Source organism: Puma concolor, chromosome A2 (assembly GCF_028749965.1).
Source record: "Puma concolor isolate L17-30 chromosome A2, mPumCon1.1.hap2, whole genome shotgun sequence".
Classification (NCBI taxonomy): Eukaryota; Metazoa; Chordata; class Mammalia; order Carnivora; family Felidae; genus Puma; species Puma concolor.
The window spans coordinates 146,746,156-146,768,115 of NC_141668.1; the positions used below are offsets into that span (position 1 = coordinate 146,746,156).

At 41.3% G+C, this 21,960-nt stretch overlaps 1 protein-coding gene and 1 long non-coding RNA gene across 6 annotated transcripts in view; one reads left to right on the forward strand and one right to left on the reverse strand.

Moving 5' to 3' along the window:
- The window catches only part of ARHGEF3 (Rho guanine nucleotide exchange factor 3), a 306,144-nt gene that overhangs the window by 154,794 nt on the left and 129,390 nt on the right, over positions 1–21,960 (forward strand). For all 5 annotated transcript variants that reach the window (XM_086697858.1, XM_086697859.1, XM_086697861.1 and 2 more), the window contains one exon: positions 7,070–7,132. In XM_086697858.1, coding sequence (XP_086553984.1) covers positions 7,070–7,132 — 63 coding nt within the window. The remainder of the gene's footprint in view (positions 1–7,069; positions 7,133–21,960) is intronic.
- LOC147583580 (uncharacterized) lies at positions 3,815–5,557 on the reverse strand. The gene is made up of 2 exons (XR_015243227.1): positions 5,475–5,557; positions 3,815–4,044 (listed from the first exon to the last, which is right to left on the reverse strand). It is a non-coding gene; the product is annotated as an uncharacterized LOC147583580 (long non-coding RNA).

Genomic DNA, 21,960 nt, shown 5'->3' on the forward strand with positions numbered 1-21,960 from the left:
ATCCCCACATCTAGAAACTGCCCCCGACCCATTGTAGGTCCTCAGTGAATAATTGTTGAGCGAATGAAGGGATAAAGAAGTAAGTTTATCACACCAAATAGCAAATAGTGGAGCTGGATTTTGAACTCAGGTCTGTCTCATTTAAGCTCTTAATTTCCTTCCGGTATGTAGGGAAATACCTTGTGAGCCTTTTATATTGTTTTTAAAAGGCATTATTTTAAATGTGTTTAAATATATTTTATATTTTTAATATATTAATTCAAATAAGGTACATATTGGTTTTTTTTAATTTTTAATGTTTATTTTTGAGAGAGACAGAGTACAAGTGGGGGAGGGGGTAGAGAGAGAGAGAGAGAGAGGGTGGGGGGGGGAGTCACAGAATCTGAAGCAGGCTCCAGGCTCTGAGCTGTCACCACAGAGCCTGATGTGGGGCTCAAACTCATGAACCATGAGATCATGACCTGAGCAGGAGTTGGATGCTTAACTGACTGAGCCACCCAGGCACCCCATATTGTTTTTAAACAATATAAAAAGAGAAATAGCATTGTAAGGCAGAAAGATCAGTGGTTTGAGAATTAGGCTGGCCTAGAGAGAAATCCCTCTCTAGTATTTACTAATTTTGTGACCTTGAATGAGCATGAGTGTCCCTCACTGTAAAATGAACACAGCAATTCTTATTTAAACTGGGTTAAAGAGTAGCTTAAATGGAACAGTCCTTTAAATTGTGAGCACAGTGCTTGGCTCGTAGCAGGTGCCCACTTTCAGCTTTCACTTCCTTCCGCTTGTGTATTAGAAAGCACCTGGAGGGGCGCCTGGGTGGCTCAGTCGGTTAAGCGTCCGACTTCGGCTCAGGTCATGATCTCATGGTCCGTGAGTTCGAGCCCCGCGTCGGGCTCTGTGCTGAAAGCTCAGAGCCTGGAGCCTGCTTCAGATTCTGTGTCTCCCTCTCTCTGACCTTCCCCCGTTCATGCTCTGTCTCTCTCTGTCTCAAAAATAAATAAACATTAGAAAGCACCTGGATTCTCCTTGGATTCTGAGATTCCAAACCTCAAAGATCTCAAGATTTGAGTCCAGAGAGAATGGGAGCTGAGCCCAATAAGGATAAGACATTAAGGCTTTGACCCAGTTCTTCTGAACATTGATCAGTCAGGGATAGGGTCAGTGCTCTCCATAGAGAGCCTTACCCAGGACACCAGAGAAAAACTAGTTGTTTATGGATCATTTACTCATGAGATTTAGTGGTCTACCTTGTTCTATTAGAAGGTAGCCACGCCTAAAGGAGAGAGCCATTGAGTGGCCTGGAGAACAAAGATGCTTCGTGAAAGTGGGTTGGAAGGAGCACAGGTGAACAATTATGGTTGAGATAGCAGGATGGTGTTACCAGTAGTGAGTCTCAAACAGAGTCCACTCAGATCCATCCAAACATACCCCTATCTCCATCAGACCTTATATCTGAATATATGAAGGGCTTTGCTCTGTTGCAAATTAACAAAGGGGCTTTGTGTTTGTTTCTTTTGATTCGAGAAACATGAGTTTTTCTAGCACCCAAGCACCTCTAGAAAGTATCTCATCAAATATGTAACCTGCAGGTCTAAGGAACCAGATAGTATATTCAGCCCCTTTGTTCTCATAAATTCCCCTCTGTAATTGCCTTTCCTACCTAGATAGGTGCCTAGGTGTTCAAAGGGTTCAAGTGCCCATTAAGTTCACTTATGATTTGGTTCAAGCTGGCTGTTCCCCTTCAGTTGAGGTATTCTTATACTTTGATTCCTTGCTCCTAAAGATTGAATCCCTGTGCCATTGCTGAGGGCAGTGCCTGGATAGATGCCCTGGTCATGGGAGTCCCTCACCCTTGAACAGATCTGATATTCCTTTTCATAGGGGGAGTGGAAGTCACCCATATCCCACTTAGACCAATGTTTGAACAGCCATGATTTAACATCTCTATGTATTTTAAGAAAAATAAATGCCTCCATTGGTAAGGGAAAAAAACCTTTCTTATTTGGAAAGCAAGAGTTGTAGCTTAAACTTGCAGGTTTTATGTCTCCAAGGAAATCTGAGGTTGAAGAATGTCAGCTTTCAGTGATCTTTGCTTTTGAGGTTTTGATTTAATTTTGGCAGCCAGGTGGTTAGCGGAAGGGAAGGGCGTCACCTCAAAAACACTGGCCTCCTTTATTCATTCTTTCGTTTAGTCACTCATTCAGAAATTATTCATTGACCTACTGCACAGAGCACTGGGGTTTAAAGTTATGTACGCAAATCAGCGCAAACTATAGCACCCAAGGCGCTCTGTTTTCATGGTTGAAAGGGCAGCAGACTCTGCATTCGCTTCAGTAAATTGAACAAGAATAACAGGGTGGGTCCATGGCTCCTCCAATTGGCTGATGAGAACATGCAGGGCCAAGTGTGTAAATGCAGACAGTTTGCTCAGTGTCCTTCCAGCCTACGAACCTCCCCTCCCCCACAGGTAAGCTGCCCTTTGTTTCTGATGCACAGGGAAAGTAAAATGGTGGCTTGACTCAGCCCTAGCCTACCTGGTGGCAGGCAGTGATAGCTTCTAAAGCTATAAAGGACCACAAAATGTTATCTAGGTGTACTGTCTTCAAGGCCAGTTCTTTAATAGAATAAGTTATAAAGGTGTTTCCTCCCCAACTCCTCATGTGCAACACTTCCTTACTCCATCTCTGTACGATGTGCCCTTCCAGACTCTGGGACAGGACAGTGTAGTGGGGAAACACATAGCCTGGAGCCTGATGAATCCAGGCTCTGCCTCTTGCTAATTATAGAACTTTGGGGAAATCCCTGCCCCTCTCTGAACCTCCATCTCCTCCTCTGTAAAATGGAGATAACACTTGTTCCTGCGCACCTCCTGGGATAGTCGTGAGAATCAAATCAGATCATGCATATGAAGATTTAGCTCTGTGATGGGAAGGTGGTGAGTATTAAATTGGCCAAAGCTAGTTATTGTCATTATCAATCATTCTGGTGAAGTTCAAAATGAGTGTAGTGTCCTGTCACACCCTTTGCTTTCTGAGATACACATTTGTCTGTGTCTCCAGGATTTAAATTTCCCATGAACTGTTCTTCAGATCGTTGACATGAGCTCAGCTCTCCAATAGTTTAGAAATTCCTGGGTGGAATTTAGAAGCTCCTAGGTTGCAGTATGCAACCCATGCATGGGGCTGTGTCACCTGCACACCTTTCATCGCGTGGGCCAATCAGGCTGGCTGGTCTGGTGGAATGGGTGCCCATTTGGTCCCCTCCACTCTCTCCCGCTGTGCCCCCGTTGGAGTTGGGCAATTGGTGAAGATAACAAGCTTCTCAAAGGGTGCAGGACTGAGGGCATCCGCAAAACAATCAAGTGCTATCGTAGGGTGTGGGGGCCATGCATCAGGTACTGCAGCAGGTTCTGGAACGTGACCTTGACAGACCATGTCCTGCCTTCATGGGCTTATGGCTCATGAGAAGGTCAGCCAAAAACCAGAAAACAAAAGATTAAATTAAATGGGGGAAGGGAAGGAGGAAAAAAAATAGATACAAATAGGGAGGGAGGGAGGCAAACCACAAGAGACTATTAAATACAGAAAACAAATTAACGGTGGATGGGGAGGTGGGGGAGAGGGAAAATGGGTGATGGGCATTGAGGAGGGCACTTGTTGGAATGAGCATCCGGTGTTGTATGGAAGCCAATTTGATAATAAATTGTATTCATAAAAAAATTTAAAAAGTAAAGTATCATTCTAAACTGTGTCTCCCTTTCTAGTCTGTCTCAGCACTTCATCTGACTCATTCACAACGGAGATCACAATCTGTAATTATTTTGTTTTCTTTTTACTCCCAGTTAGTGAGCATGGAGCTTGCCTAGCTCATTCACTGCTGTATCCCCAGATCCGCCGCAGGGCTTTGCACATCAGAAGTGCTCAGTAAACACAAAACAAGTGAACAGATGGCTAAACGACACTGGTGAAGTTTTTGCTTCAGGCCCAGAACTTAACCATCAGGCTCCTTCTTGGTTGCTGGCAGTGAGTGGTCAGTCACCACCCCCTGTAATAGAAATTGAAAAGAAAATCCATTTTGATAACCCTTCAGCTTTCATTTTATAAATGTGTGGGTTTCTCAAGGAGATCACTCTATCCCCGATTAAGTGGCCATGGCTTAATTAAAAAGGCTCTCTAGTAAGAGGACGTTTATCTTCTGGATTTGACACTTGGAGCACGTGAAGTGTCGGAGGTTAGGGGTGCTCTGGAGACTGAGTTCCAGCCCTGGGTAATTGTTGAGTTGGTCTGGAGAGAGCTATATGCCTCTGAGGGAAAAAACTCTTGGAGTGCCTGGGTGGCTCAGTTGGGTAAGCATCTGACTCTTGATTTTGGCTCAGGTCATGATCTCACGGTTTGTGGGTTCAATCCCTGAGTTGGGCTCTGCACTGATAGCACAGAGCCTGCTTGGGATTCTCTCTTTCCCTCTTTCTCTCTCCCCAGCCCTGGCTCATATGCACACTCTCTCTATTTCTCTCTCAAAAATAAACATTAAAAAAAAAACCCATCTTATTATCCCCTCTCCTTCACCAGGATGGGCTTCTTGAGATAACAGGCTACCATTAACATGTTGCATTGCCAAAATTGTTGAGCTCTAGGACTGGAATTGTAGCACCATGAAATTCTATAACTTGACAATATTGGGTAGCAGCATATGTCTGTGTGGCTTGCAGTTTGGGTAACACGTGACAGGAGCTGCTATTTATTGTGTGCCTACTGTGTGTCAGGCCTCGTTCCTGCCTCCATATGCATATCATCTATGATCCTAGCAACAACCCTACCTGGTAGGCATTATTCACCTCATAGACAACATCCCAGAGCCTCTGCCCCTCATGGCATTTCCCAAGCGCCCAGGTATAACACTGTGGCCTCTCAACACAAGAGAAGCCAGACTCAGGAAGGGCACAGACTATCCTGGGTAGCAGCTGTCCCCTCTCTTACACCCCAGCACGTGTTACTGATTGATTGCAGCATTGTCGCATTTTGCTGTGCTGTGTACTGCTTCTCAATACAGCTCCAGTCAGAGGCTACCAGACGTTCCAGGTAGCAAATGAGTTGCAACCTATTTGCCAAGCATGCTTTCAGTGATATGTGTGAAGGGTTTTGCCCCAGAAATTAGAATCCTGGATTCAGAGTGTTACACCCTAGCCACGTTACTTTGAACAAATTGTTAATCTCCCCTGACTTCAGTTTATTTATCCTAGAATGGAAATTATCCTTTGCTGTACTTGCCTCAAAAAGTCACCTTGTAAATATTAAGCAGTGAATTGGCTTCACTGACACCACAGTGCTGCTTTTAATTGTAACTAGATGATGAATCATAAGGGTCAGGTCCCTATACCAACATGAAGCATTCTCAAAATGGCACGTGGCTCTCCCCGTTTTTTCAGGGCTCCCCTCAAAGCCCCTGAATAGAGTATCTGACCCCCTAAAAATCACCTGGTGAGTTTGTTAATGCAGATTCTTGAGCACCATCCCAGATGGCTGATTTGGTATCCTGGTTCCTGGCATTCATCTCTAAATCATTCCACTGCTCAGATGGAATAATATATAAGATCTAGAACTGCATTTCTCTGGATAGAACTATGTGCACCTGTGGGGTTCTAAAGATCTAGGCGGCTGGCTATGGAACAAGAGGCCCTAGTCCCCTCCCAATATCTTTGGCCTATGCAAACACCTTCTTCTCTGAGAAGATCTCTCCAACCCCCACCGACACTAATTACTCCTCACTGTGCTTGCAGAGTCTTCTAAGCCATGTTTTGAGCACCCACTGTGTACCAGGCACTCTGCTAAGCTCTAAAATGCGTTACCATATTTACTCCTCTCCCTTTGAGAGTAGAAGCTAATATCATCACTCCCACCTTAAGAGTTGAGAAGGGGTAACTCAGAAAAGTGAAGTGACCTTCCTAGGATGTTTGGATTTTTCTACATTCTAGTTAATTCCTTCAGGGTCTGTCCCTCCTGAAAGAATGTGAGTTAAGGAACTCACTCTCTGCTGCTGCTGGTCTTTGCAGTCCCAGAAGCAAAAGCAGGGCCAGGCTCATGATAGATGTTCAACAAATCTTCCTTGAATTGATTTGAAGAAATACTAGGACAATTGTAGTAAGACAGACAAGGATGGCTCTGGTTGCTTTCCACTTGCTGTCTTTCCTGCTCAGGGTATGATAGAGGAGGAGGAAGAGGTGGGCTTCTTTAGGGACTGAAGACTAACATGTCTCTGGATTCCATGGGAACTTCATGCCAGTGATTCTGGTCCTTTGGTAAGTTTCTGCCAAGTTATGATCAGGAGACTTAAAAAGTCACACCATAGGGACTCAAGTGATACTTGCCCGGTTGGTTGAGCTGGAATGCAGAAGTGAGGTGAATGTATCCCTGATGAGCTCTATTATGGTTTGTAGATGGAGTTTCTTTTCTTTTTATAAAGAAGAAAATATATTTTCCACATCTAACCTGGCAGATGGTCATAAGTTCATTTCAAATACAGTTTTCTTCAGTTCCAGTAATGATTTTTCTTGGTGTTGATGGCTATAAAACAGGAAAATTGGAGATGATGTCTAAGATTTGTTCCAGCATTCTGGTTCTGTGATTATATCAGGATCCTGGACGAAGTTTAGAACTTTAAATTTAAATTACCCAAGTACAAAGCACCTCTAGAACTGAAATATCTTCAAGTGAATTAGATTTCCTTTCCGGTCTAGCGTCTTCTTCCAAGTTAGTCAGAATCTGAACTTTGTATCTAAATATCTAAGCCTTAATATATAAAAACATTTAGGAAAAAAGGAAATACAAAAAAAAAATGTAGCAGCAGGAATCAGAATAATGTAAACCAATTACCTTAGAGTTTGAAGCTTCTCCATGATTTCTTAAGCTTTCTTAGAATTGTTCATTTACATAGGTTGGTTAACGGTTTTCGGGAAACACGGTAGAAATGGCAAGGGTTGCATGTGCCATTCGATTGATTGCTTTTTTTCTTCCCTTAATCAAAGCCATAATCCCTGTTTGCATTTGAACCTTGTCTATCGTTTGTTTTGCAGCGAAAACGCAAGCAGAGCACCCAAGATGAGGATGCCGTTAGCCTTTGCAGTCTCGACATAAGCGTAAGTACAGCGCTTCCTTTCCTCTGCCGTGAGAACACGTCTCAGCTCTGAATCTGTTTGTCAACATGCTGTGTGCCATAAGTGGGCTTCCAGGATCCGACAATGGAAGTTGTGAACTGGGGAAAACTCTTTTTGACATTTCACTTGACTGGAGAAAGCTGCGTGGCCGACTTAAGCTCCCAAGCCAAGCTGTTTATTGCTCATGTTTTGTTTTTGTTTTTGTTTTTCTCATGAAATGAAGTATGAAATCAGTGCATCTGAGTAGAGTCTAGATAAATGCCACTGTGCTGTTTTAGAGGCTGGTTCCAGAAGATGGTCAGATGTTTGTCTCCCTTACAGGGAAGTTAGTGAGTTGGTCAGGCAGCCGGTGCCCAAAGGCTGGGAGAAGTCTCCAGCAGCTGGCAGAGTGAGTGACTTTGGATTTAACAGATCTTCGTTTGACTCCAGATTCTACACTTACCATTTATGTGACACCTTTCCTTGCCTCTGTTTTCTCATCTGGAAAATAGGGATGAAAAGACGTCACCTAACAGGATTGTTGTGAGGATCAAATAAAACAACAAAAGTGAGACTACCAAGCACACTGCCTGGGACATACTAGGCACCCGCCAAATGTGAGCCTTCTGTTTTTCTTTAAAAGCAGAAGTTTGCAAAAGATATTTAATGACATGTTAGTCGAGTGCTGGTGATGAGAGAGGCAAAGAACTTTCTTGAATTTTTCAGGCTGTGTCCTCGGTGCTTAATTTCAGCAGCTTTCTTTGTATGGCTTCTTTGTCTCCCCAGTGACACAACTGGGAAGCCAACATGGGCCTCCAATGCACTTATTATCAAAGGGCTGGGGGTGGATATTCAGGCCCTCCTGGGATCCGTGTGTCCATCCATCATCTGTACTTCCTTGGAGTCTGGTCATTGTGCATGGTGGATCCATCCAGCTTTGGGCCCTGGTCTTCTCCTCTGTGGAAACCACAGAAGCCATTGTTATGAGATGAGAAGGCTTCTGTGCTAATAATTAAGAACCGGGTCATGATCCTGGCTCTGCCTATAACTAGCAGTGCAACCTTGGGCAAGTTGAATCTCCTCTCTGGGCCTCAGTTTCCCCATTTGTTAAAAAAAAAGTTTGAGATCAAGTCCTCTGAAACCATTGTGAATATTTGGAACTTTGTTGAACATGGATTATTGGGTTCTCGTATGACAGCATTTAGTTAAATGTTCTTCCAGTATAAACAATGCTCTTCCAGTTATTTTTAAATGTTTTTATTTATTTATTTTCAGAGAGACAGAGAGAGGGCACAAGCAGGGGAGGGGCAGAGAGAGAATCCCAAGCAAGCTCTGAACTGACAGCACAGAGCCCGACTTGGGGCTTGATCTCATGAACCGTGAGATCATGACCTGTGCCAAAATCCAGAGTCTGTCCTTAACTGACTGAGCCATCCAGTCACCTCTAATTATTGCAGAGTTTTCTGTGATGCAAATAGCCATGATAGAATGATCCTGAGCTGGTGTCTAATTAATGTACTTGGACATCTTTATTTCACCATATGGTGTTTGTTCCAGTCTTTAGACCATCAGATTAATGGAGTTGGACCAGTTTACTAGGATACCATGGTAACAGGACAAAAAGATGATGTTCTTCTGGGTTTTGCTTTACTCACTGAATGTTTTATTATTGACAGATGAAGTCGATGAAACTCTTAGTAGCAGTAAGGTTTTTGTTGTTTGAATGTTTTTAATTTTGTGGGAATTATTAGAATCATTGACTTTTAGAATTGAAAGAACCTTAGCCACCATCTAGTTCTGTCCTCTCACTTTGAAAATGAACAGTAGAAGCCCAGGGAGATGTAGTGATTTAGGTAAGACTTTAGTCGTTTCTACAATTATACCTCATCATACATATTTCTTCAACTACATTATACTATATTTCTTTTTCAGGAAAACAGGTCTCTAGAAGTTTTTAAATTAAAAAACCACTAAACTCTCTTATATGAAAAGATTATTTATGAGTTGTGATTTGGTTTTTGTCTTGATTGGCATCAATGACCTTGTCTTCTCATGAAGGTCACTTAAGTCTCATATAACGAATGATCCAACCTCTTTTCTCTTGGTGCGGCTACAAAAGACATTTCTCTCCACATCCCCCCTCTTTTAATCATCTCATAACATGTTTTGTTATAATAAAGAGACTTTTATAGAAATCTAGCTTTATGCTTAGGGATATGCTATGGCCAAATTCCTTTCTAATTTGCCTGTCATTTTTTCCTGAATCTTGGCAGACAGATTCTAGAACCTGGGACAAGTTTCCTACAGATATTATCACATAGTATTATAATAAATGTAAAAGTTAGAAAGACCCTACAAATCTCCTAGACTCTTAGAAGCTGTTAGAAGACATGAAAACTGGTGTGTTCTAGGTTTACTGACAATCCCAGTCATATGGAAATGATAAGATGTGTGACAGATCAAGATGAGGCCTTGGGAGAAGTGGTACTGATTTTCCATGCCTTCTACCTAATAGCCATTCAGCAGACATATTTTGAACTGAATAAGTAGGAGGTGCAGTCACTCACATTATTTTCCATAAAAGGCAATAATGGCTAAATAAATAGATGAGTCCAATAAATTAAGTGTTCTAATAAATAAATGGCCTTTGCAGGTCACTCGAAGATGCTTTAAAATGGCAAGAGCTCAGTAATTGCAGTCCCTTAACTAACCAGCAGCATTACTGAAGAGTTGCTTGAAGCTGTTTCTATGTGTAGTGGAAAGTATCTAAAAAGAAGGTGGGTTCTGATGGATGACTCATATGAGAGGATGTGAGGGTTTGGGAAAATAATACTAGTAACTCTCAATTTTGATTCCATTTAATAAGTGGAAAGATAGTCATCAGATGTGTAGTTTCAATAAGAAGTTACTAGATGAGGGGATGGGGTCCTTTGGGGATCATGGTCAAATTTCCATTGCGTTGCAGCTCAATGCTGCATATACATTGAGCTCTTGGTTTTTACTTATTGTTTGATTGGTTTTTAAAAGCAAAAAAAAAAAAAACAGTGAACCCTAATTTGTGTGTAGAATTTAACATACATACCCCTTTTATTTTATTTTATTTTATTTTAAATTTTTTAAACGTTTATTTATTTTTGAGACAGAGAGAGACAGAGCATGAACAGGGGAGGAGCAGAGAGAGAGGGAGACACAGAATCTGAAACAGGCTCCAGGCTCTGAGCTGTCAGCACAGAGCCTGACGTGGGGCTCGAACTCACGGACCGTGAGATCATGACCTGAGCCGAAGTCGGACGCCCAACAGACCAAGCCACCAGGCGCCCCTACATACCCCTTTTAAAGAACTATATCTGTGGCATAGAGTAGGCAGATATTAACACAGAGGAAATCTTCCCCCTTTGATTAAAAAGTATGTATAGGGCCCCTCAGGGTGTCTGAGTGATGATAACCCCAAACATTCCCACTGACATCTTGCTTTAGTTTAAAGCCTCAGATGGCAATTCTGATAGGTGACTGGAAAGGAGTTTTTCCTCCTAACCTCCTATTGAACTTGCGCTTACAGACCAAATAGGAGTGTATAAGCTAAGAAAAAAGCTTATTTTTTCAGACAAGAATCTTCCATTATTTGGGGGATCATGGACTCTTTTGGGAATCTGGACTCAAGAAAATTTTACAAGATTGACGTGTGATTTCATGGGCCCAGTGGAGCTCAGCCAAGACCCCATTTAAGAGTTCCTCTTAAAAAGGGAATTGGAAGGGTCTTAAGGTATGGTGATGCATCTCCAAAGAATTATTCTCCCACCCTCCACCCCCAGCACTTGGTGGAAAATGAATTGTGATGGAATGCCTATGCTAGTTGACGCTATAATTGTTCTCTAATTTTTCCCACCGCTTTATCCGAGCCAGTGGCTGAGCCCCCAGCTTCCTGGCAGGATGGAACACAAACTATTCCAGAAAAAAAAGGAAAAAAAAAAAAAAGGCAACCTATGCTTTTGAGAACAAACTGCAGAGTGGAGAGTGCTCCTAGCAGCCGCCTACAAATCTCCTCTCACGTCAGAGGATACGAGTGGGATGGTTTCAGGGACATTGCTTCCCCCACAGCACTTTTCTGGTTTAACTTCTAACGGGAGAGAGATGCCTGAGTGAAGAGCCAGTGTTCATGATGCCCTAGAAGAGGCCCTTGGTGGAAGAACCAGGTGAGCCCCTGATGGAGGGCACCGCCTAGCACCAAGCATCCTTTCTCAAAAAATAAATGAGTTCTGGGGCAGGCATGAAAATAGTTTCCAGTGATAAAAACAATGTAAAAGATGAAAAGGAATGAATACATGTTCTTTGTAGAAAATTTGGACAATGTGAATAAGACAAGTCATTAATAATCCCACCTCAAGGCAGTAGCTACATTTTGATGCATTATATTCTCGGCATTTTATGCACACACTTTAAAACGTTTCATTATGAATAGTGCAGACATACAAAATGGCATCAAAGATAATATAAAATGTAACCACCAATGCAACTGAGGAAATATGCCCTTAACAAAAAAGCGGAAGGTCCTTGCAAACCCCTTGCTCTGCTGATGTTTAATGTTTATTGTTGCCTTGCCTGTCTATAAACTTGCTACAATATGTGTATCCCTAAGTAGCATATATATTTAAGTTTATATAAGCACAAATTTTAAAAATTGGGATCATAACACATATTAATTTATTCCTGAAGTTTTCATTTACTACATTGAGATCATGTCACCACATCCTAAAATGTTCCTTAAGAACATTATTTAAAAAAAAAAATTTTTTTTTAACGTTTATTTTTGAGACAGAGAGAGAGCATGAACAGGGGAGGGGCAGAGAGAGAGGGAGACACAGAATCCGAAACAGGCTCCAGGCTCTGAGCTGGCAGCACAGAGCCCGACACGGGGCTCAAACCCACGGACCGTGAGATCATGACTTGAGCCGAAGTCGGACGCTTAACCGACCAAGCCACCCAGGCGCCCCAAGAACATTATTTTTAATAACTATATAGTACTTTGTTAGATGAATGCACCAGTTGTTTTTAACCAATCCTTTATTGGATATTTAGGTAAATTATAATTTTTTACTATTATAAATAACATTGACAGGCATTTAAGAGTATCTATGTAATCTTTTATCAGTAGGATAAAATGGATAAAATACGAAATTCCTAGCTAAAAGAGTATAAATATTTTTAAACCCATGAGCAGGTTTGTACCCCTTCTAGCAGTGAGAGGTAGAAATGCAGTTCAGGGCAGTTGACTCTCATTCAGAAACTCAGAACAGGGATTGTTCTCATGTTTCTCTGGCCCATTTCTTTCAACTGTATTGCTGGTCTCTTGCTAAGTATGTGACTTTATATGGGGCATTTGCTTATACCTCGTCTTTGGGAAGAGTCCCTCCTGCTGCCCCTGGCAAGGCCCAGGCCCTTCTTGTGACTGGCAGGGATGGGACCAGTACAGGTAGAGCTAGTATTGGGGGGCATCCTTTCCCTGCTGAAGGGGCTTCCCCATGGGAGCAGGTGGCTGAACCATGAGTGGGGGTGGGATAAGATCCACTGAATCCACACAACCACCCTGTCACCATAGGTGTTATCATACCCTTTTGAAGATGAGGAAACTGAGTCTCAGAGAGATAAACAATTTGCTCAAAGTCCTAGCTTATTGTAGATTCAAGCCCAGGATGGTCGGATTCCACAGCTTCCCCACAAGGCCTCCAGGCCAGGAAGAAGGTGAAATCATTAGGCTCCATGGCTTCTGGTAGTAGATGATGTACAGGACATTCAGCTCCTCTTATTGGCAAACCTTGGAGGTTTATGACATTTTTGTTACCTGTGCTTTCTGATTATTTACCCTGTTATATGGATATAGAAGGGGGAAAGAACTTTCCTGCCTCGATGAACCTAAATGATGTTTCATTGCTAGGATATGTTAAAGCAAATGTTGAATAGCAGCAGGGATTACTTTATCTCTGCTCAGCACAGTCCAGATAATTTAAAAAGATACCATTTCTGTGGTTTTGTTTCTCTTGGTCTGTTCTGGAACTTGCTAACTGGGGAGAGTGATTAGCCTTGCCCTGGCCAGCATGGGGCCTTGATGAATAATGGGAGCGTGTTATAAGGCTTTGACCACCCAGGACACCAAGCCTGGTCTTCACTGGCACATGCTTATATTTAACCTGTTGGCATTTTTTCTGTTTTGAATTTATGATCTACTGTTGCTGCCTGTGAAATTTCTTGGGCCTAACATAATGGAGACCCTATGTTGTGTTCGAGGTGGTTCTGATGCTGCCATGTCTAATGGCAAATTTGCTCATTATTGACACTGGAGACATTCCATCTAGCCTTTGGCCGAATTGACTAGGTGGTGGGTTGTAATCATCAGTGTGATCTTTACTCTTTGACCTCCCTCTTGAAACGCACCATGACGATGAAATTCTAAGGAGCTTCAGGAGACACCTTCAGAAGGTAATGATGTAACCAAGTGTCAGTCATCATTTACCACTGCCTTCAAAGTGACACTGATGGGGCCCGTGTTAGATGAGACTTCTCATGCTCTGAGAATACCTATTTGTTTGAATTTGTCATCAGAATCACACACTTTGGGAGCTTAGAGACTGAACACTGCTCTGTACTTCAGTTTCCTCACATGGAAACTGAAATCAAAACAGTGCCCTTAGGGTAGTAAGGATTGAAAGGAGTTAGTTCGTGTAAAGCACTTAGGACCTAGCCCATAGTAAGTACAAAAATACTAGCTATTATTCTGTTGATTTCATAATATAAAACTGACTTTATGGTTAAATTTAAGGTTAAATTATGGTTATATTTTTTTGTTGGGACAAGCATTCCATAAAGCAAACTGATCATGATTTTTTTTTAAATACCAGTATATGAAGAGTCATATACAAGGAGTTTTATTTCAGAATTTTAAAAATAATAGCCCAAAGCTGGAAACAGCATGAATACCCAAATTCTATAGAGACTTGTACATATATTATAAAATATAAATGTAAAACACAATGACAGAGCACACAAAATGTAAATTTGTATATTTGTCTCTGTAGAGGAATAAACATCGAAGAATATGCACTGCGTTGTGGGTAGTGGTTATTTGGGAGATTGGAATTATGTGAAGAAGAGATTGAATTCTATGATTCTTAACCTTTGACATCTTGTGAAACCTGTGAATACCCCTTCCCCACAGAAGACCATCAATGTGGGCCTAAAATCAAATATGTAAGATTACAACAAAATCCAGTTATATTGAAATACAGTTAGCAAAATATTTAAATTATAAATTGGTGGTAAGAATTACACATAAGCTTCTTAAAGCTTTAAGGAACAAGATCTGGCAGACAAGTCTAATAACTAATACACCTTCTATGAGATGATAAGAGTAAGTGGTATTTTGAAATACCTACACCAACCACTTTGTAGTTTGAAAATACAGTGATTTCTATGATGACAGTGTCACAGGTCTGCTAATGCTTCTGTGATCTGCGGTCTTCATTCAAACTGGAAGAAAATGTTAAATTTCAGTTGTTAATGAGACTAACGATGTATTTTTTTCCATCCAAGTTCACAGATGTCCTAAATTTTATCCATGCACTCCCTGGGGGTCTGAGGATTCTAAATTAGGAGTCCTTGGTTAAGATGCTCCATCGGTTATGATAGCCTTTTACATTTTATTACCTTTGTAATTCAAATGACTGAAATAAAAAATATAACTAATTTTGACATGTCGGTATGTGAAATTATTAGTGTTTTACAGAAGAGAATGTAAAATGTTGTATAAAAGTAAGGGGCTGGGTGTTGCCTGGATGGCTCAGTCAGTTAAGTGTCCATCTCAATCTCAGCTCAGGTCTTGATCTCAGGGTCATAGGTTTGAGCCCCATATTGGGCTCCGTGCTGGGCATGGAGCCTACTTTTAAAAAATAATTTAAAAAAAAATAAGGGGCTGGGATAATGATGATAATGTTTTTAGGAAAACCTTTCAATAACCATTAAATCAATTTTCAACACTTGGATTTAGATTTTTCTCTGATATCACCTTAGCTTTTTGAAATAGGTTGAGTCACCCTAATATTTTAGTACATCTTTGCTGTTTCTTTTATTAGAAAAAAATAATTTTAGGGTATAAAAATGTTTTTATTTGTTAGAAATGAATTCTGAAGTATTTAGGGATAGAACGTCATGATATCTCTAATTTACTTTGGACCTCTTTAGCATAAAATATAAAGTGAATATTTAAATTTTTTTTCACATTTATTTTTGAGATACAGAGAGAGACAGAGCGTGAGCAGGGGAGGGGCAGAGAGAGAGGGAGTCATAGGATCAGAAGCTGGCTCCAGGCTCCAAGCCTGATGTGGGTCACGAACCCATGAACCGTGAGATCATGACCTGAGCCAAAGTCAGACACTTAACCGACTGAGCTACCCAGGCACCCCTATAAAGTGAACATTTTAAAGAAAAAAAAAAAACAATTTTGTTTTTATTACGCAAGTAACACTGCACACATTTTCATCATTAAAAAAAAAAAATCAGGGGCACCTGGGTGGCTCAGTTGGTTAAGCGTCTGACTCTTGGTTTCGGCTCAGGTCATGATCATGTGGTTCGTGAGATCAAGCTCCATGTCAGGCTCTGCATTGACAGCACAGAGCCTGCTTGGGATTCTCTTTCTCCCTCTCTCTCTGCCCCTCCCCCGCTCACACATGCACATGCTCTTTCTCAAAATACATAAATAAACTCAAAAAAAAAAAAACCCCACAAACAACAGCAATAGAGCTAACAGCCCCTTGGCCATGCACCGAGTCCACGTATCTCCCCAGGTATAATCCTGGCTATCAGTTTAGTCTCCTTCCAGGTATTTAGACCTAGTTAGACATATAGGTATAAAAATTAGCTTGTGGTGGATTTTTGCAGATATAAGTGTTGTCATTTTTTATTTTACTTTGCAACTTGCTTTTTTTTCCCTTTTAAATAGTCTTTATTGGGGCACCTGGGTGGCTCAGTTGGTTAAGCGTCCGACTTTGGCTTAGGTCCATGAGTTCGAGCCCTGCGTCAGGCTCCGTGCTGACAGCTCAGAGCCTGAAGCCTGCTTCAGATTCTGTGTCCCCCTCTCCCTCTGTCCCTCCCCTGCTCATGCTCTGTCTCTCTCTGTCAAAAATAAAATAAACATTTAAAAAAATAGTCTTTATTATTTAGAACAGTTTTAGATTCACAGCAAAATTGAGGAGAGGGTACAGAGAGCTTCTCTATACCCGGTGACCCTACACATGCAGAGCCCCCTCCTCCATTATTATCAACATCTTCCACCAGAGTGGTACCTTTGTTGTAATCAATGAACCTACATTGACACACAATTATTACCTGAAGTCCGTAGTTTACATTAGACTTCTCTCAATGTTGTATATTCTGTAGCTTTTGACAAATGTATAATGACAAATATCCACCGTTTTGGTACCTTACAAAATAGTTTCACTGGGGCACCTGGGTGGCTCATCAGTTGAGCATCCGACTTCGACTCAGGTCATAATCTCACCATTCATCAGTTCAAGCCCCACATTGGGCTCTGTGCTGACAGCTCAGAGCTGGGGCCTGCTTCGGATTCTGTGTCTCCCCCTCTCTCTGCCCCTCCCTGATCACGCTCACTCTCTCTCTCTCTTTCTTGAGAACAGATAAACTTAAAAATTAAAATTAAAATTAAAAGAATAGTTTCACTGCCCTGAAAATCCTCTGTGCTCAGCCTATTCATCCCTCTCTCCCCCAACCCCTAGCAACCACTGGTCTTTTTTGCTGTCTCCACAGTTTTGCCTTTTCCAGAATGTCATACAGTATGTAGCCTTTTCAGACTGGCTTCTTTCACTTAGTAATATGAATTTAAGCTTCCTCCATGTCTTTTTTGTGGCTTGTGAACTCACTTCTTTTTTATCACTGGAATTATATCTCATTGTATGGATGTACCACAGTTTATTTATTCATTAAGCAAGTGAAGGATATGTCTTATTATTTTAACTTCTGCTTATTAATGCATAAAACAAATAGGTCATAGTTTACTTTAATATGAGTCTCCATTGAGGGGCACTTTTGATGTCCAATATTTTCCAGTTACAAAGACCATGTCATACTCCAGATCAAGCAGTAAGGTAAATGCAAAAAAGTTCCTGTGGATCCTTGCTATTTTAATGGTAGTGTGAATAATATTAAATTACTACTTTTGTGGTTTGGATTCTTGTGCTATTTTGTTCTGCTTCCATTCATGGACACCAAAGAAAAGCAAACAAATAAAAACCACACTGTCACCAAATGCAGATTTGAATAGGCTATGAGAAATGGTGGAGGAAAGTTGTTTTGTCTCCATCGTGTGTGTCATTTAAGCAAAACTATATGCAACTTTAAAAAAATCTTTTTTAATGTTTATTTATTTTTGAAAGAGAGAGAGTGATAGAGCATGAGCGGGGGAGGGGCAGAGAGCGAGGGAGACACAGAATCTGAAGCAGGCTCCAGGCTCTGAGCTGTCAGCACAGAACCCCATGTGGGGCTCAAACTCACGAACCATGAGATCATGACCTGAGCCAAAGTCGGATGCTTAACTGACTGAGCCACACAGGCACCCCAGCTTTTAAACTTACATATACAGAAACATATTCCTTCTGCATCATACATGGTTAAAAGGAAGGAAGGAAGGAAGGAAGGAAGGAAGGAAGGAAGGAAGGAAGGAAAGAAGGAAAGAAAGAAGGAAGGAAAGAAGAAGAAACTGTAGTTGTGAATTCAAAGAGTAAATTTGATACATTGGCAAAGTTTACATCTCAACTGCCTTTAAATTTTTGCAATTTATCAGTAACTCTATTTTGACTGAGATTATTTGCGGTAAGAAGTCGCTAGAAAATAATTGTTCATAAATACTTTTGCGTATGATTTTTTCCCTAAAATGTAGCTGAGGTCTGTCCACCTAAAAATTATGTAAATAATCTTGGTTAGGAAGTTCCATCCAGGCTTCCGTTCCCAGCTAATTGAGTTTTTCCCCAAATGACTTACATAATTGCATCAAGTTTCCTCTTTGATCTGGTTATATATTCCAGGTTTTAATAGCAGAAGCTGTTTTTCTTTCTTCTTATTTTCTCAGTTGTTTCTGATGTTCCTTCTCTGTGAAGAAAAGGTGATATATTGACTTTTTCCCTTGACATTTACTGTGCATAAAATTTTTACATCACCTGATTGATACTTACATTCTTGTGTAACTTCTGAAAAATGCCAAGAAGTGGCCAGAAGAAACCTTGTGGTTTGTGTGTCTTCCTCCACCCTACTGTCTAACTCAACACTGCTATGTGTTGATCATTTTTTGGAGAGAGTTGACCCCGTATGAGTAGGTTCTTTCTCTGCAAACAACATTCATGGCTTGTATTGATGGTAAAGCATTTGCAACTGAACCATGGGCTTATCTTCAGTCATCAGTGCAGCTTGGGGTTAACTTCTTAGGAATCCTGTGGGGAACTGAAGGGGTTTCTTGTGGTTCTTAACTGAACAGACTGACTTTTTCCTCTTATAGTTCTATAAATGAGATTTCTTTTACTCCCCATACACCTCAAAATACCAATTTACAAAATTGGAATCTTCTACTCAACCCTAAAATCAATACATCTAAACTATTTTCTTTGTCTTTATTTAGCAGAGGAAAATGAAGCATTTGCTGGCCAGATCTATATAAATTCTATCAAGGAAATATTTATTACTGTGGAATTAATGAGTTCACTTGTTCATTCTTTAGTGCATTCATTGAGTTATTCATGCACTAATTCAATCAACTGGTAGTTCTTGAACTTTACCCTGTGTCAGGCACAAGGGCACTGCAGGAAGTAAGACTTATTAAGACTTTTTGTCAAGAGACAAGTGGGGTTGCTCTAGATTTTGTTACAAGTTAACCAAGCACAGGGGAGACACATTTTAGCTACACCTATTAGTTTTCTCCTTCTTTTAAGGGACTAATTCCAGACTGTTGGTTTTGAAAGAAAAAAAATTTTTAATTGTTTACTGTTTGTTTATTTTTGAGAGAGAGAGACTGAGTGCAGGCAGGGGAGTGGCAGAGAGAGAGGGAGACACAGAATTAGAAGCAGGCTTCAGGCTCTGAGCTGTCAGCACAGAGCCCGATGCGGGGCTTGAACCCACAAACCACGAGATCATGACCTGAGCCAAAGTCACACACTTAACTGAGTGAGCCACCCAGGCGCCCCTGAAAGAAAGGAATTTTGCTGTGAATTCCACTGCTACTAACATTTTCCCCCCTTAGAGTATCCTTGAAATTGATTTACTTTCTTTTAGCTGGTCTATGCAAAGGTTCACCTGGGGAAGTGCTTCACTTTATTTTATGCAAAAGCTGACCTTGAGAAATTATACTGTGTGGTGGGTGGGCTTTGCTTTGTGTCCTCACTGTTGGTGTATTTGGCTCTGGGAGCCTTGGGTGTTGGAGCAAGATCTCTAGAAGTTCAGACCTGGCAGTGACCTTAGAGATTATTTAGTTGAATACATTTCATTTTGTAGATATGAAAATTGAAGTTGAGACAAGTCAAGTGTCCTGCCCAAAATGACGAGGAAGAATGAGTATAAGTCTCTTGGGACTCATATTCGGGATTGCACCTTAAATCCAGGAGCATGCAGGAGTGGAGTTCTGGTTCTGGTGTTTTGAATTCTGGCCTCATCATTTCCTAGCTGTGTGACCTTGGGCAGCATATCCAACCTCTCTGTGTTATAGATGGTAATTGAGTTGTGTAAGGATTCAGAAAGATAATGTAGTAGGGCTTTTGCACAGTAAGCACTTCATTACTGCTGATGTAAAATAATCCAGGAGCATGGGATGGGACATAGACATAAATATTGTCTATTTGAGGCACTACTGTTATCCTGGTGCCCAAGAAAGTGCCTGGTATGTATCCAGCCCTCAAAAAGATTTGTTGAGTGGATTTTTTTCAAATGTAAATTTAGGAACTCTCATAAAAGATAAGTAATACCAGGAAGGTGGAAATAAAGATGATGTTTATGTGTTGCTTAAAACAAGAGGGAGTTCTGTGCCTTTTTAGGGGGAACAAGTTTGATTTTAAATGAGTTATTATTTGTAAATAATAATTAATAGAAGTATTTAACAAAATATCTCAGCTGTTGATTTCATTCTGCAGAGTTTGACTCAGATCTAAGCATCACCAATGAGGGGTAACTGGCTGATAGCACCTCTTTGAGCTCTGCTTTGCAATAGAGCCAGAACCAGACCATTATCACCTCCAGCAGGACCACCTTCATTAGGCTTCCAAGTCTCTACAGTGGCTGGATGGGTGCAGAAGCCTCCCACTGGGTCTCCTTGCTTCTTCCCTTGACCCTATGTTGTCTACTCTCAGAGAGTTTCTCTTAAGCCTAAGTTACACACTGTCTCCCTCCTCACTCAGTGGCATCGCTACACCCTCCTAGTGACCCTAGAGGCCAAGCAGTATCAGCTCATGAGGCTTCTTCTGGACCCCATCACCTACCACTCTCCCTTCTCCTATGCTCTCACACCCTGGCCCTCTTTTTCTTCTACACTCACGCCCCGGGGTCTTGGCAAAGCTGATTCTCTCTATGGAAAGTTCTTTTTGATACCTATGTGGCATACTTCCTCATCTGCCTTCAGGTATCTGCCCAAATGTCCTTGGATGGGCTTTTTCTGTTCCCCATGCCCCCCACCACCCCCTCAATCACTACGTACTCTTCCTACCTAACTTTATTTTTTTCTTCATAATATGTGTCATTACATGCCACATTATGTATTTTTTATTTATTAGTATGTGACTCTTCACACTAAAATACAATTTTTATCTCATTTTCTGCCTTATTCCTAACATCTGGGATCATGTCTGGCACAGAGTGCATCCAATTAACGTTTGCTGGATAACTGAATGGGTAGTCACTTCATTGTACATGTTTCTTGCTGCCTTTGGACGGTTCCTATAAACATGACTTGGATTTATCTTGGCAACCTTTTGAGAATGTCTGTCTTCCTGTATGCACATTTTTGCGTTCTCTCATTTTGAAGAAAAGCGATAAGACAAGAAGGAAAAACCAAGACCTACCTACCTGAAGAGGCCTCGTGGTATCCAAAGCAAGATAAGTGAACATAGCGCCAGGGTTTTATGAGCTAATAAAATAAATGAGCCTGGAGATAAGAGGATATAAGCAATATGGAATGTACACATGGTTTGTGCAGATGTGGAATCGTTAATGCTGTGCTTGCACATCTACCTCTCAGGATAATGGTCAGAACGGAAATTTTCTGTTAAAATGAAAAACATTCCCCTTTTGAAGTCTCAATTCCTTTCCATTTGACTGGTATTTATTGAGTGCAGAGCGCTGTTCCTCGTGCCCACCATGTGGTCAGAGGAGGAGAGAAGTTTGTGAGGAGTTGTCACTGGACTCATCTGTGGTTGGGCCACTTTAATGGAAAGGAGTATATTCTAAGCCATGTAAAACCCACGGAGAACCAGTACATTATTTGTATCTCACCCTGGAATGTGTTCTGGAGATTGCATTGAAATGTGAGCGTGCCTTGCATTCTTGAGCATTCTCAGTACCGCGAAGAAAATAAGGGAGCTGCTCTGGAGAGACCCCAAGTGGGAAAGTGGTGCCAGGCACCTGCCATGCTGGTCACCACCTTTAGCTTCCCTGTACTTTGTGTCTGGCTTGTTTTACTTGGAGAAGGTAAATAAGGTTGTGGTTTAAAATGGCTTTTATTGGGGCACCTGGGTGGCTCAGTTGGGTGAGCATCCCGACTTCAGCTCAGGTCATGATCTCACGGCTGGTGAGTT